The sequence below is a fragment of the Anolis sagrei genome, chromosome 2 (assembly GCF_037176765.1).
Source record: "Anolis sagrei isolate rAnoSag1 chromosome 2, rAnoSag1.mat, whole genome shotgun sequence".
NCBI classification, from domain to species: Eukaryota; Metazoa; Chordata; class Lepidosauria; order Squamata; family Dactyloidae; genus Anolis; species Anolis sagrei.
Window position 1 is genome coordinate 258,174,409 of NC_090022.1, and position 17,470 is coordinate 258,191,878.

Below are 17,470 nucleotides of genomic sequence, written 5' to 3' on the forward strand. Positions count from 1 at the left end.
TTATTTAGCCACTTCTGCTCCAAGTAGGAACAAGCACCCAGTACGTACTGGCTTATTCTTGATAAAGCAAAATTCACTTGAATTCTGGGGTTGTATTCATGAACACATCCACTCTTTATTTTCTATATTCAATAACATGTGATTTCTTGTTAAGATTAGGTTTTACACAATTGCTTACCTGCATTGGAACAGGATCTTTCAGGTAGTAGCCTTCAACAATTTGTTCCTTTCTATAGTGCTCAATAATGTCAGCAATACTGTTAAACAAAACAAAACAAAAATAAGAGAAGAGAAATATGAATTAATTGACCTTTTAAATATTTGAATATAAAAAAACTTGCAGTTTTCTTTGCACCTTGTTAGAAATTAAAAATCACTGCAAGTTGCTTCTCTTTAATATTATCTTTCTGACAGAGGTACAAGTAAATAAAAAGTTCATCTCCAAAATGTAAAAATTATCAAATTCTGACCAGTGCATTGGTCAATGTTCAATAATCGTGCAAAAAGACACATGAACCAAACAAAATCACTTACCAGGAATTAATACAGTTATAAAATCGAATAGTTATAAAATCGAATAGTTATAAAATCGAATAGTTATAAAATCGAATAGTTATAAAATCGAATAGTTATAAAATCTAATAGTTATAAAATCTAACAGTAGCATGCTTTCACTGCATTTAAGTATGGCTGTTGCACATAAAAAAGGAGAATCTGGAAGATGGTTGGAAACAGATTTAGACATAATTTGATCATATTTACCAAGGTCAATATGACTTGTAAGGCATCACTGACGTATGTCCAATTGATTCTTATATCTGCTCTTCAGAATGACTAAGTCTGGTTCCAACACATTATCCCTTGGTTCATAATAACATTTTTAAGTATAAGGATGCCAATTCTCAAGCAAAGGGAAAAATAGTTTATATCAACATTGTGGCAGCAATTAACCAAAATGTGATGGGACTTTTTTTCTGTTTCTGCAACTCTCTAAACCACCTGAAAACCTTCTGCAGTATTTCTCAGCTCTCAGGCGCAGGTTTTAATGGCACATGGATGAGAAATTATCATTTCATCCTCACACCTGGCTCTACTCATAGAAGCAGTTCTATCAGTGGAAATAACATAATGTATCATCAATGTTTTCACCATTCCAATTTTCTAATTTATCTACAACTAGGGAAGAAATCAAGTAAGCATAAGAACAGTGTCATGCTTTAAGTGTTTGACCATGGTTGCATCTACACTAGCATCTAGAATTTGACACCACCTCAACTGTTATGGATCAATGCTGTGGAATCATGAAAGTTGTAGTTTTACATGGTTTTTTAACCTTCTCTGCCAAAATGTGCTAGTGTCTTAACAAACTACAAATCCCAGGATTTCACAGCACTGGGTCACAGCAGTTGAAGCGTCAAAGTACATCAATTCCACAGTGCAGATGCAACCTATGACACTGTAGGCCAGAATTCAGAATTCTGTGCTCAGCCATGGAAATCTACTGAGTGACATTGAGAAAGTTGCACTTTCTCAGCCTTATGGGAAGGAAAAGGCAAATCCTCCCTAAGAAACAACTCCTGCCAAGAATTCCATGATAGGCTTCCCTTAGGGTCATCACAAGGCACACAACAACTGGAAAAGTCGCTATAGCACTGGAAGCTATAGTAATTATACAGACAATAGGTTGTTGTAGGTTTTCGGGCTATATGGCCATGTTCTAGAACCATTCTCTCCTGGCATTTCACCTGCATCTATGGCAGGCACTCAGAGGTTGTGAGGTGAGCCCAATAAAAACCTACAGCAACCCAGTGATTCCAGCCATGAAAGCCTTTGACAATACATACAGACAATATCTTGAAATCACAAATATATCAGGAACCCAGTGGAGACAATTTATAGGAATATTTGCATTCTAATTACCACATAGGGACAGGTGAAAATTTATTTTTTAATGAAAGAACTGGAAGACTTATAAAAGAAACCCAACATACCATAAGTTATAATCATATGAACAAAATTCTTTTTGGTGCACATTTTACTCTTTTTACTCATCTCTGAGTAAAAAAAAAAAAATCAACCCCAGGAACCCTCCTCTTCTCTGTCTAGAGTAGCAAAAGGGAAGAGCTTAGTTCATCCTGGAGGAACCTAAAACAAGCAGTGACCCACTCTGTTCTCTTCACCATGCATCTTCTGGCTTTTTTGAATGCCTGTCAGGGAAATGGCAGTCCCTAAAGTAGAATGGGTGCTTTCCCCTCTCTGAGAAGTAACCCTCAACTTATCCACAGGTGATATCAAAATCCATGATTCTGGCTTCAAAATCTGCCCTCAACTTATAAATGAGGTTGACTTGTACCTGATTATATATGGTAATATAATTAGTGACTACAGGCAATGTATAAAATCCTGAGTTTGTTTTCCCCATTGTCGATATCAACCTAAACATGCAACATATAGCCAAAACAAGCATAACTTAATTATGTGAAGTACATTGAAAGGAAAAATAAAATTTGATGGACAATGCATATTGCTCATATTTCATTGCAAGTACATTACCCAGGTACTGAAGGAAATAGTAAACAGACCATTATTTTGGAAACTTTCAAAGTTATTTCGAAAACTTGCTTCTAGTACACTTACAAATCTGGTCCAATGAAAAGTATGTACTGCAGTTTTATTCATACAAATGCTATAAACTGTTAGGGTGGGATGAAACCTTCTGTAAGGTTGGTTCCATTGTATGAAGATGCTCAGTGATAGATTTACTTAGCAGCAAAGCTAAATGGCTGAGCACCACAGTTTTTAATTTACTATACAGGTCCAGATTGACATTTTTATGGAAAATTACAATGGTAACTACAAACATTTGATGCTGCTCCAAGTTCGAGGCTAGAGAAAAAAATATGCAAAGGGGAATAACAGTGCAGGTCCTTGGGAAGAAAGCGAGCAACTATTTATCTATTTATCTATCTATTCCATCTGTCCCTTTTCTTTCGGGGATATCTTAGTCAATAAAATTTGTGGGTTTATTTATGAAACCGATATAGTATTTGAAGATGCTTTCCAATAGCTAATTTCTCAATAAATCAATTAGCATTTGTTTAAAAGAATAGGATTTGTTGACTCGATGTTGACAATTTTGAAAACTAAAAACATTAAAAGTACTAGTTCTGTCAAAAATATTGAGTGTTCTTAAATTTACTACAAGGAAAAAAATAACTATTTTCTTGAAATGCTAAATACTAGTTTTAAAAGGTTGATACTGTCCATATCTCTTGTAATTTTGTAAAGAAACTCAGTCCTAAAAGAGCAGCGGGATTAGACAAACCTCTAAAGCAGACAGTTACAAAAACAGAAAGAAAAAGGCTGCCATGATACTTTCATATCCCAGAAATTGGACGCACACAGAAAAATAAATAATCCATTTTCATAAACTTACAAGACATTGGCAAAACTAAAATTAGTTCTTCCCTATTCATTCCCCACCCTTTCGATATAACAGGGCTTGAAAATAATGCATGGAAAGTTATTCATTTTTTTGGATTCTTTGGGGGAGATGTCCTTTTTTGAAAATTGGCAACACTGTCTACAGTGCTGAAGATATCCAACACTGTTACTTTCAATGATAACAATGTTTTCATGAACATGTGTTTGTACATAATTCAGGAATGTTACTTTGGTTAGAGTTTGAAACTTACTCATTTCAATTTTTAAAGCTAAATCATGCTGGGAGTAACACATTAGAAAAATGATATTGTTTGTTATTCATGAGTAACAAGTAGGATATTCTGAGTTGTTATCAATATATACTGTTTATTATACAGTACATATTATCCTCTTTCATATCCTAGATCATGTGATCTCAGTCTTATAAAATTTTACAGACAGCTATTTATCTGGTGCCAGAATATTTCCTGGGTAATTTTATAAGGAAAATGGGTGCTGCCAATCACATGACAATTTGCCAAGATGGCAGGATATTATTGGAATCAAAAAGTGGGGTTTTTTTACAGTCTCCTATGCAGCATTATTTTTTTCCTAGGCATAGCTTAGAAAAATAAAATATTAAAAATTCAAAAATGAAAATTGTAGATCAGAAGGGCAAATGGTATCTATTTATTTAGTCTTTATCAAAAAACAAACAGTTGAGTATTTCACAGGAAAGTTTCTTCCAAATACAATACCACAAACCCCACTTTAATATCCCAGTTAACAACTGTGCAAGCTGTAATTTGCTTAAAATATCAGTATTAACAAAATTACTAGGAACATTGTATTTTTAAAGCACCCCTTCAATTTAGATTTTAAATATTTTTTCAGTTTCTCTACTTATAATTCCAAGCAACTCTACTACAAACATTTCAAAACTATCTAAAGGCAATTAATTATTTTTGTCACATTTAGAGCTTCTTTTTGGCATCTCGTATTGCCCTAGATATCCACATGAAAGTGGAAATAACAACTGAAAATTTTTCTTTTCCTACAACTTGTCTTTCTGAACTGGCCTTTTCCAAAGGAACTACTGTATCGAGTTAATCATGCTGCTAACTATAATCTTTTTTCTTTTCTTTTCTTTTTTCTTGAAATAACATGTTCATGAAATTATTTTAAAACAGTGGTGAATAACCAAGTCAGTTTGCTCAATGGTCAGGAACTCTGGGAGCTGAAGTCCGGAACACCACACATTGTCCACCACTGTTTTAAAATGTTGTCTTAATTGTGTGAGTTAGGTTTATCATACTGATTAAAGCATTCATTTATCTAACTTCCCTACCTATAAACAGTGACAACAGTAGCTACAAAGAGATCAAAATTCCCCTAATGCCCAAAATGTACTGCCAACTGTTATAAAGCCCTTCTCTTTCCTTCCTGTAGTTTCAAGAATTAAAATTACCAGAGAACTAGTGCTACATGAAGGGTAAAAATGAGAATCATAGAATTGGAAGAGACCTCATGGGCCATCCAGTCCAATCCCCTGCCAAGAAGCAGGACAATCATGTTCAAAGCACCCCCAACAGATGGCCATCCAGCCTCTGTTTAAAAGCCTCCATAGAAGAAGCCTCCACCACACTTCGGGGTAGAGAATTCCACTGCTGAACAGTTCTTCCTAATGTTCAGGTGGAATCTCCTTTGCTGTAGTTTGAAGCCATTGTTCCGCATCCTAGTCTCCAGGGCAGCAAAAACAAGCTTGCTCCCTCCTATGACTTCCCCTCACATATTCTCTTCTGCAGGCTAAACACGCCCAGCTCTTTAAGCCACTCCTCATAGGGCTTGTTCTCCAGACAATTGATCATTTTAGTTACCCTCCTCTGGGCACATTTCAGCTTTTCAATATCTCTCTTCAATTGTGGTGCCCAGCATTGGACACAGATGTGGTCTAACCAAGGCAGAAAAGAGGGGTAGCATGACTTCCCTGCATCTAGACACTATACTTCTATTTAAGCAGGCCAAAATCCCATTGGCCTTTTTAGCTACAGCATCACATTGTTGGCTCTTGTCTAACTTGTTGGCTCGTGTTTAACAAGGACTCCAAGGTCTTTTTCACGTGTACACCTGTCGAGCCAGGAAAATAAGTAGCTAAATACTTAGTGGAATTCCATTAATGCAATGGGACTTCAGTAACCTCCACTCCTTTGCTCTTAAAAAGTGTTTGCAGCAGACAGGTGTGGATGGGGTTCAAGAGATGATCTTGCACAAGCAGAAGCCTCTTGTCCCTCACTGATCAATCATTTGGAACTAAACCAATGTTTTTATATTCGATACCTAAACCAAGATCTGTTACAGGGAAAAATAGGTTTGAATTTTCAATTTCATAATGACCAATGAGAAAACTTTCAGATTCATTAATGCAGGCATCTTCAAAATGCGACTCTCCAGTTTTCTGGGCCTCCAGCTCTCAGAAGCCCAAGGCAGTTTATTCAATGGTCAGAAATTTTGAGAGTTGGATGCCCAAATGGATGAAGGGCCATAGTTTGAGGATGCTTGAATCAACTATTTAAGCATACCTAAAATCTATACCGTACCATTCAAGATACCTCCAGCTGAGAAAATTGTAGTCAAGACACATAAATACAAATGTCTTTTCTCAGTATATTAAGTCACATAAATCCAACCATAAGGAGATGGTTTCATTTACTGAACAATAGAACATAATTTTGGAATCCTGATCTATTTTTGTCAAAGTTTTCAAATGGGAGGTTTCTATGGCACACCCTAATAAACTAGACAACTAGAGAATGGGCAAAAGACAGTTTACCTTCACAAAAGCTGAAACTGCTTCTAGCTGGATTTGCAATGAGGATGTCTGGAAGCCAGACAGATTTAATGAAGAACGTACTCAAGTAGGTTGTATGTGGGATATGCAAAAGGATCCAATTGCTTAGCCTTATACCATCTTCCACTTGACGTCCTATGACAGTCCAATGACTAGAAGAACTTGACACTTTCTCAGTCACACCAGCTGCACGGTCTCTAACCACTCAGAAGTCAAGCTGAAAGCGAGAGAAATTCTCGGTCGGGATGGACATCAACTCCCTGGTTCAGGTTTGGAAACTTCCATCATCAGTGGGTTAGTGCAACAGTCACCTCCTTTAAGAGCTAAACTTATCACTACTAAGAAGAGCTGTTCAAATATATTATTATTGACTGTCATATCAAGTCTTTTAGAACCTGAAAATAAAATTTATTTAAAGGTAGGAATATATCAGTTGAAAACACTTTCCAGTCCTAACATTCCTTTCACATCAATAGTAAAATTCTATGGTCAAATAGCATACACGTTATGCAGTAGGAAAATTCAATCCTTTTTAAAAGATTACCTCTAAGGATCTCAGATACATTATTCATATTTTACCTGTTCCATATTTGCTGAATTCTGGAACTGTTTGATTCATGACTAAGAGCCATTTATAAATACAATATTTGCATTACAAAGAAAAATTACATACCAAAAACAAGTGGCAACACACATAACAACAGTATAACTTGTAGAATACTGAGGTCTGTTTACGACATACCTGTTATAGTACCGTCCCCCCATCATAAACTGGTTGTTTGGTGTTGGACAAATTTTAAAGCGCTGTATGTTTTCACTGGTACGGAAATACAGAGAGTAATCTCCAGGTGTGTTGTCAGAAGGTCGCACAAGAAAACCTGACACTTGACCAACTAATTGCAAAATAAATAAATAAATAAATAAAAATTAAAGGGTGATTAGTGCTCTTCCAATAATGTAATTTCTCTTTTCATTGAACTCATACAGTACATGGTATGTATAGTGAAAATGTAGCCAACTGCAAAGAAGTTAGTGTTCTCACAGAATTCTGTTAGTTATTAAATGACCACAGCATAAGGCCTTCTGAAAAGAAGGGAGGCCTATATGACCTATGGCAACAGTCAGCAGTTATCTGTGACCTGTTAGCGGATTATTCTAAAAATATAACATTAAAGGTCGCCACATTTGCAGTTGCAGCCCAAAAGATCCAAGCTAAATTTGTAAAGTCCACAGCGGAGGCTAGAAATGGAAATTGAAACAGTTTGGGATAATACAAATCAGATTTTATTATTATTATCATGCCTACGGGGATTGTCACTGCTACTGTAATTTGAAAGAGCCAGTTTATATAATAAGTTTTAATGTTCATATTGGAAAGTGTATACTGTACTTTCAAAAGATGTATATTATTTGATGTCATAAACTATAATTAGTACAATAAACAACTCATTCATATGACCGATGCCACAAATGGCTCTATTCATTTTGAAATGTTTAGCAAGTTAGAAACCTTACTTTACTTTCACAGACCATCTAAGCATAATATTGAAACAAGTGAATCTTATCTCTGCATTAGTTGGTTTTCCTTTATACTGCTTTACAAGAATTCTGTTTAAACAGTGTATTGACAATAGATAATATATTAGTAACATTTACTCAAAGCATGTACCTGTCATCAGCAAGCTATATGCCTCTTGCTTGGAAATCTTACCATGGAACCATCTGAAAACACAGAAAAAAGATGAAAATACAACATCACTTATTCTGTCCTAAAGATCACTGCACAAATGAACAGCCAAATAAACAGAAAAAACCCAGAGGATCAGTCAGTCATATTCTGATGGTAGAATTTATTATAATCATTATTGTTGAAAAATAATACATATCAATAAACTTTTCCTGTAACACGGTTTGTAGTAAGATATGTTCAGCAACAACTCAAAAGCAATTACATTTTATTTTAACGAAGACTATATGTTTCTAACTATACTGTAATCATTTCATTAGAAAGGCACCTTCAATCCCAATCTTGGGAGAATAAATAGGGGGTTAACACACTTATCCCCTATTTTCCCCCTAAGATTAGAATTGAAGGTGACTTTCCCGCAAGACTGTAGCAGTCATAAATCCTTTCACTATGACCCCATCCATTTTAAATTAAATAAAGCAACACAGATAATTTTTACCAATCTATATTCAAATAAAATGTTTTCTTCAGGAAACAATTATCTTTGTACCCTAAATTAGAACTGAACTTATCTGAACACAGCTACCTGTATCTCAATGTACTCTGCTCCTTAAAATTGTGTACTTAGTATTTTTTTTAAAAAAATCAAGATTCAGACTTCTAACACAGCATTTATTGAAAAACGGTAGGAGACATTCTTATTCTAAAGAACATACTTACATTTTTCCTTCATGTGGATCTTCCTCTCGGCTCTATTGTAAATACATCACAAAAAGATACAATGACAGTGAAGCAATACAAGCAACTGACTGTAGATAAAGTATTCTACAACTTTTAATATGCTATTTTTCAGTATAAACAAAATTTGAAATTTGGAACAGCAAGGTCTCACAAATTGACATTGCACTCTTATGCGCATCTAGTTCACATTCAATTACAAAGTGTAAAATCAACATTAATGCCAGGAAAGCTTATGTAGTGCAACGGTAGGGGATACTAACAAACCATGCTCCTTGAAAAAATACTTCCTCTTGATTTGTAAATATACTTTTAAGATCGAGGTGGGTAAAATGTGGCTCACAGCTTACAGGTAGCCCCAAGGTACCAAAAAGCCCTCCAGAAGATGCAGAAGGCACTTCTACCATATTTATATGTCTTCTTGAACCTCATGTGGGCCTACAATGACCCAGAAATGTCCCAACAATGGTGAAAAAGCACCTCATGCCCCATAGAGGACATTTACAACATTTTAAGGCAGAAAACATACAATGAGGGAAAGATCCTCCAAGGTCTACTGAGGGGCTAATACAGCCCCCTAACCTTTCACACTAACCCATTTTAGATAGATTGAATCCTAACTTTTATAGAGCCAGTAATGGCTTGCCAAGACCACAACACTCATCCGTAACTCCTTTCCCAAAATCATAAAAAATAACCATACCCCTAATGCCACAGATGAGAACCCTAACTGAAAGTTTTTTAAAAAATTTATTCATCTCTAGGCATACAAATTTGTCAAAGTTTTAAAAAAATTGTTCCTTGCAGCTGCAATGGAATATTACTTTACATAAAGTACAGAGACAATCCGAACTGTAGTTCTTATTTTGGTAACTCTCATTTGGTTCATAATATCATATACAATGTCAAATCACAATCAGAACTATAACAATGTGTCCTGGTGTTGCATGCACTTTATAAAAAATTTCCTTCCTGGCTTCCAGGAAAACAGACTGCCATTCTTGGACTTGTCAAACTATGGTTGTCCTTTGTACAGCTATCTGGTTTCAATTTATAGATGCACAGCAAAGACACAGCGTAATTTGCTGCTTTAAATGCTGACCTGGAAGGAATGCATTAGCCAGAGTGTACAAGGACAGGAGAGAAAATCCAGGGTTTGATGATAACACTTCAACTATTCCCATAAATAAGAAATACATTACAATTTGAACAATGTATTTCACAGTAACTCAAAGTAATAAGCAACTGAAAACTTCCAACAATGAAGTACTCATTTTTATACTTCCACAGTTAACTTAAATCCGAAATCACAGTGTGTTATAGTATACAATAACTTACCACTTCCTCCACTAGGTCTTCTACTATAAGGCCTTGTTCATCTGTACGTAGATTTGTAACCCACATCCATCCATCTTCTAATTCATTGTGGACAATAAACATATCTCCTTTAAGAAAGCTATAATCATGAAACAAGTTTCTGTTATAATCAATCAAATTTATATATACTTATGCTAAGCTATGTTATTGTATACTTCATCACAAGCTTAGGTGTTTCTGGAAATTAAATAAACCTCTTAAAATGTGCTCATCCCAAACGCTAGGGAAAGTTGTATTATTTATTTATATAGTTTGTTTTCTTTTTAAGACATGTTTAATCTTAATTAGGCTGCTTTGGTAAGATTTCTATCTTAGAAGACAGAAAAATACATATAATAAAAGCATAAATTGTAGAACCATATCAATGTATCATTTTAAGGAAGGAATCAAAGAGAAGTCAAAGTGAGATGACACTTTGGCATTTAGAATGCTAACAAACGTACGGTTGAATAAGCTTTTATGAATTGATGTTATTTCCTCAAATACATTAAATGTTATCCTCCATAAGCATAGGAACCACTTGTGAAGATAGGCCTAAATAGCAGGAATTACTGAGGGGTAACAATAGGACTAATATAGTTATATAAATATAAAATGCCAAATGCATCTCAGCTTCCATAAATCTGAAATTACTGTATATACTCGAGTATAAGCCTAGTTTTTTAGCCCCCATTTTAGGCTGAAAAGGCTCCCCTCGGCTTATACTTGAGTCAAGGTTATTTATTATTTTACTCTGTTATTAGTATTTTTATTAAATTTATTATTTTACTCTATTATTATAATTATTATTAAATTTACATTAATTTACTCTCTTAATATTATTTTATTACATTTATTATAATTATAATTATTATTACATTTACATTAATTTACTCTTACTATTTTTATTACATTTATTATTTTACTCTATTATTATTGGAAGGATATGTAAGCACATTAAATTACATTTTTATGTAAATATTCAAAAACATTCAACCTACTGATGCCTCAATTAATGTAATATTATTGGTATCGATTTTTATTTTTGAAATTTGCCAGTAGCTGCTGAATTTCCCAACCTCGGCTTATACTCAAGTCAATAGGTTTTCCCAGTTTTTTTGTGCTAAAATTAGGTGTCTCAGTTTATATTTAGGTTCGTTATACTCGAAGTATACTCGAAGTATATACACTACATAAAAACATGACTTCTTCCTACTTTCCCATTTTGTTACTATTTGGACCACTGTTTATGAATGTCTTGCTTCTGCAACCATATGTGTGTCTGTGTGTGCACATACAAACTTAGGATGTCTTGTATCTATAAAGCCCACTACAGATTATACAACAGTCACATTTAAACTATCATGTACCTTTTTGATATTACAAAATGACCTCTTCATAATTGGAAAATGCAGTGCAAAGGGGTACTATGTTATCAGTGGGAGTATCTTCCTTCATTTCCATCTCTTGAGACCCTAAGGTGAAGATCTCAAGCAGTTCTATTTGCAAATCATTAAATGAGGTGAAATGGGTGGCAACATGACAGATGGCTTTCTAGAATGCCTTTTCTAGTGAGGCTCATCAAGAACCAGTATTGATGCATTCAGCACCAGTCAGGCCTTTTTAATTTTCCAATAATTTTAAGAACATTAGTCTTTCACACTCTTATTATGCAATTGGTTTTAGTTTGTTTATATGCTATGTCCTTTGCTCTTTCTCTGTAGATTTTATCTTGATGACACAATACTATGTGAAACATTCAGTTATGTTTTTCCCCCAGTCACATCATCAGTCTACATTACTGGGTGTTGCTAAGTGCAGTTACGATAAAAAGTAGTGTTCTTTCATCTTTTTACAGATCAATAAATCTAAATCTAAATACAACATTTTATTTCTAGATGTAACCCAATACTCTTTAGAAAATCCACCAGGTTGTTAGGAAATTATTTCCTTAACGAAATTAGCCCATTTCAAGACTTCTGTGAAATTAACATTATAACACAACATCAATATTAAGCAACATATCCAGGAGAGAAAATACATATCTGTGCGGAAGATATGAGACACAACCTCCCAAAGACTATCTTTGAAGATATTACAATGGCTAAAAGTACTATCCTCTAAGGGTCTACTTATTAAATTCAACTGAGCTGAACAGGATTCATAAAGCTATAAAACCCACATTCAAAAAACCCTGTATGCTTTGAGTGAAACCTCTTCAACTTGCAGCCTTCTTCTAGGTGTTTGAGACACCATCTCCCAGAAGCCCCAACCAGCTTGGTCAATGGTCAGGAATTCTGGGAGTTGATGCACAAAACACCTGAAGGGCTGCAAGCTGAAGAGGCCTGCTTAAATACAATCCTGAATATATGTGTGCATTTCTTCAAGCTTATTTTGGAATCACAAACTAAAACGTAATTTACCATTGTGCTAAGAATGTGACCACAAATTAAAATGTAATTTACCATTGTGCTAAGAATTCTTTCAAACTATACCTTATTTCATCTGTTTCTGGCACTTTAGTGTATGGCAAAATGGCTCGGACTCGTCTGCGGTCCTCCACTGGCTACAAAAAACAAAGGTATTCTGCTAGGAAGCAATATAGTTTTCAAGACAAAAGATCCAATACAGTAATAATATTCTAAATCAATAATACCAGTTTTTGACCTAACAGGTGACTCCTATGTTTAATTTAAAAATTGCACCTTTACAAACCATGAAAGTCATAGTTTTTGGTCAATGACCAAAATACAAGGCTCAGGATGCAACAGTCAGAATCAACAAGGACAATTGTACGTAAATCAAATTACTGGTGTTAAAACCATGTAAGACCAAATGTGTCATTAAAACAGAATAAATATCAAACCAAACTCATATAGGGAAACTGTGTATGAAATTATTCATGACTTTCCCTCTTGATCCATGGGTGTTCCTTCACAATGCATAGGTGTTTCTTAAAGAAAGGCACAGTTGCAAATAATTCCAATGCAAACAGTGGAATGCATCTATAGAAACAAAGAAAAATCTTAAAGATGAATGGAGATTTAAAATATATGTAAAGAAATGGAAGAGGGAAATCTAGGAGTGCTAGAATTGTGTATTCCTGCATGACAGGGGATGGATTAGGTGGCCCTTGCAGCCCCTTCTAAGATTGCAAGACTCTATGAAACATAACAAAATATACAGGTTTGCATTCTGTTATAAGGCATCTCAGAGTGTGGCCTTGGGAAATGTGACTGCAGTGCTCTCTGTAGTTTGTTCCATTAGGCAGCTGGAGAGACCCTTAAGGTGAACAAAGCTCATGGCTCATGGCCAGGAGATTGCCTTGGAAACCCTTCAGTTGGTGTGTACCTCACTTAAAAAATAGCTTTAGGGGATTATGTTTAATCATTGACAAGCGCAAATATGACTGAAAAATTACAAGATCATGTGTCTGTGATCTTGGTCAATGTATGTAAGAAAAGAGCTATATTAGGTGAAGTTTATCTTCTCAAATGATATTCTTATGAAAATTGCATATACTGTCATATTTGGTAGTCCCCAAGTTACAAACAAGATAGGTTCTGCAGGTTTGTTCTTAAGTTGTTTTAGATTGTAAGTCAAAACAGGTACATTGTAAAGCGTAATTCCAGCCTGCCTCCATCCCCCCCCCCACTCTATATAAAGCTATGCATAGCACAAGGAAGGGTAACACCCCTGTTGTGGTGTTTGTTTTGCTGCCTGTGCCCATGTTCAGAAGATCCCCCCTCACTTTCTGTCTCTCTGATAATTGGATTTTCAAATATTTGGCTTGTTGTGGAAACAAGGACTGGTCAAAACTCTTCAGTGGAGATACCCTGTCCCCTGATAACCCTTTCAGAATGAATTTCCCTTCCAAGGGGTTGATTTCTCTCACTTCTTGTTGTATTACCCCCATTTGTAACTATGAGTAATTTGTAAGTTGAGGGATTGCCTGTATACAGTTTGGAATCTCTGTTGAGATGGTTTGATGTTTGTTCAGTTTTAAAAGCAAGTCTTTTATCATTGAAGTCATCAAATATTTTTATAAATAGTGTCCAATTAGTTGCTAATATATATCAATTACTACATATTGTAAAATTAGTGCACTTTTTAAATATTGTAAATTAACATGTGAATTTATTTTTTTTCTTTTAAAAAGCAAATTACCTCTGGAGGTGCCACAGGAAACAACAATTTTTCTCCTTTAAGCAAACAAGACACATGGCTGTAATAGCCTATTAGGTCTGAGAGTGAAGAAAATCGTCGTCCACCAATGTAATAGTCACCACACATTGCAATAATCCTGTGAGAGAGAAAAAAGATCAAGATTAGTAGTATTAATAAATAGTAATTCAATATATTCCAAAATGTGTACTTTAGTATTAGACTTTATTGATAGACTTCTCAAACTTTAATGCAGCTCTCCAATTTAGTGGCCTCTAAATGTTTTGACTACAAGTGCCACAATACCTGGTCTTTCGTCATGCTGGCTGAGACTAATAAAATTGTAGTTATCCAAGCATCTGGATTACACAATTTGAGGAAGATAACTTCAAAGTGTGAATTTAAAACTGTAATTTTTAAGCATTATGAACTGCATAGATATTCACACTAAACAATATAGCCGGTTGTTTAATAGTTCCAAAAAGAAAAAAGGAAAGACACATACTATGAAATCATATGCTAATGCTCTGAACTCTAAAAAACAAAAACAAAAAAACCCCTCTTATTTGTTTTAGCAACTTCTGAAAAAGAGATATCTCCTCTCAAAGACAGGCTACTGTTTTAGTGAGAAATTACTTTTTAAAAAACAAAAAACCTAACACAGACCAGGCAGAAAATTATGGCCTGATTCTGCTACATGGAAAAAAATGTTTGGACTGAGGGATACAAAAACAACCTGGATTCCATAAACCCATGTCAACTTTTCTAGTCCTTCTTTCCATATGGTTTTGAAAGATGAAAAAGCATATTAATCAGGGTAAGGGACAGATCCCTAGCAAATCACACAAGGTTACCAACCCCTGCAATTTCATCTAACTTACTGAGGTGTTTTCCTTTCAGAGTGCAAATGAAGGCCCATGAAGATATCTAGTATTTGTAATAACTGAACATTTACATAAAAACATTACTATCTATTCAAAGAGGTGGTCCATGGACCAATGTAAATCACTGGCTACTGGTTCCTCATAAAAAGGAAGAAATAATTCTAGCTCACTGGCATAAATATAGCTTTTCAATTAAGACCCACTGAAGAGCACTTTAACTGAACTCAAACCACTGTTCCTCCTGTTTCCTTTCCAATATTACATCCAATGTGCTCATCTAGAAATAGGTGCAGTAGAAATAATCAATCCTAGTTATTTCTACTGCTAATGTTCTTCTTTAATATTTGGGGTGAGGAAAACAAGTTTCTCAATCATAAATAAAAGCAACCTAAAATTCTAATTTCATGTTTTAAAACAGTATTTCATAAAGAGTCAACTACTTCAAAAACATTAAATCAAACACTCACCTAAAGTGATTAACAACACTGGTTTTGCTAAGGAATGAGAGGACAAATGATCCAGGCCTTCTATCACTCTCTCGAATAAGGTAACTTCCAGGTTTCCCTGCTTGCCGAAGGCGTTCTTCTGCAATTGTTCTGTCAAGCTTCCCATGATACCACCTAGAAAGCAAACCAGAAAGAAAACTATCTATTACCATTTGATTGATAGAAATGCAGATTGGAATGTCCAGGAATCACAAAAGTATCACAAGTTAGGTCACAAGAAATTAAAATTAATAATAAAGGCAGACTCAAATAAGGAAATAGCTATTAAATGTGTGGAATAAGTATAAGAAAAGATATTACAGCAGAAATCATTGTGTTCTCCACATGAAGCTCTGTTTAGAAGGGAAATTGCCGTGAAAGAGAAATGGTTGACTTATAAAGACTTGTTGGTGTTGGATAATGATCAGTATAAAATAAAGATGAGAGGTGAACTACTGTCTGAAAACTTTCCAATACAATGGTTTTCCTACAGACAATTTGTAGAACGAAAATTGATATAAACTTATTTGGATTTCTGAGCTGTATGGCTGTGTTTTAAGCAGCATGTTCTCCTGAGGTTTCACCTGCATCTGTGGCTAGAATCTTCAGAGGAAGAGTAAAGCAGTTCTTTAAAAGGTTTTTAGAGTGAGTTAAAACATATTTAAGAATCAAAAACCACATGAAACACAGGTTTAGCTGCTTGCCAGAAATTCAACTTCACTTGAGAGGGAGTTGAACTGATGGCTTTTACAAAGAAAACTCTGTCATGTGAACCCAGCCTTGCAGAATAGCAAGAAATGCAAGAGAGTTTCCAGATCATATTGGAGTAGGAAGTATTTCAGATATCCAAGCTGCTTAGGGCTTTTTATGTCAAAAGCAGCATCTTCTATTAAGCCTGGAAACAAATAGTAAGCCACAGCTCTTGAAAACGTTAGTGATATATAGATGGACTCTATATCACACAACATATCATTGTGGCTAAAGCATTTTGCATTAGCTCTAGCTTCCAAAAACATTTGTCAAGGGAAGTTCTACATAGAACCTCACTGGTCAGATTGTAATTAAGGAATGAAACACTGTGACAAAACTTGCCCTCCCTAGGAAATGTCACAGTCAGCACCACCAATCCAAAGCTGGGCAAATGCAAACTTAGGCACAATAGCTACATGAATTAGAATTAGATTTAAAAACACCCCAAATATATGATCCTGATCATTCAGAGGGAATGCAATCTCACCCATGATAGGCTGTAATCCCAACCCCAGAATAATTGTTTTTATCTTGTCTTGATTAATTCACACACAACCAGGCCTTACGGCATCCAGACAATGATGCAAGACTTCCATAGCTTCTTTGACGCCATGTTGATAATTCCTGACCCCAACATTCTGGATGACCTATTACACATTCATGTAGATATTAAAAAAATATTCAGCTCTTTGTGACCCCACAGGCTAACCGGCCACAGTTAAACCAGCGTTAACAGAGATATATCAGGCAAGTTGGTCTCACTTCTCCAATTTGTTCATAATATCATGTTGAACACAAGTAAATCTCATTCAAAAAAAGGAAGATAAATACATGGTTCAATTACCTCTCCAGAGTCCATGTTCAATATGGAAACAAACCCAATGTCACCTTACCCTGAACAAATGTAAGAATTGTGTATTTCCTAAAAATAGGAATGTAAGTGGAAAAGTTGCATGTCTTTCCCAATCACTGCTGCCTCCCTTAATTTTAGGTTTCTTTTGAAAAGCAAAAAATGACAATTCTTTTGAGGAGCAAGGGCAAAAATGTGTTGGCCTGTACATTCGTTTTAAGGAGGAAAAAAATCAGCAAATTTATTTTTCTAAGTTAATTATGTAGGAAATATAGAGCTTAATAT

General features: G+C 35.0%; 1 protein-coding gene across 1 annotated transcript in view; it reads right to left on the reverse strand.

Annotated features, from left to right (window-relative positions):
- The window catches only part of RASA1 (RAS p21 protein activator 1), a 53,047-nt gene that overhangs the window by 24,158 nt on the left and 11,419 nt on the right, over positions 1-17,470 (reverse strand). Inside the window, exons 2-9 of the mRNA XM_060761747.2 lie at positions 15,568-15,720; positions 14,220-14,355; positions 12,548-12,618; positions 10,035-10,152; positions 8,679-8,710; positions 7,941-7,993; positions 7,014-7,164; positions 179-257 (exon numbers count right to left, since the gene is read on the reverse strand). Coding sequence (XP_060617730.2) covers positions 179-257; positions 7,014-7,164; positions 7,941-7,993; positions 8,679-8,710; positions 10,035-10,152; positions 12,548-12,618; positions 14,220-14,355; positions 15,568-15,720 — 793 coding nt within the window. The remainder of the gene's footprint in view (positions 1-178; positions 258-7,013; positions 7,165-7,940; positions 7,994-8,678; positions 8,711-10,034; positions 10,153-12,547; positions 12,619-14,219; positions 14,356-15,567; positions 15,721-17,470) is intronic.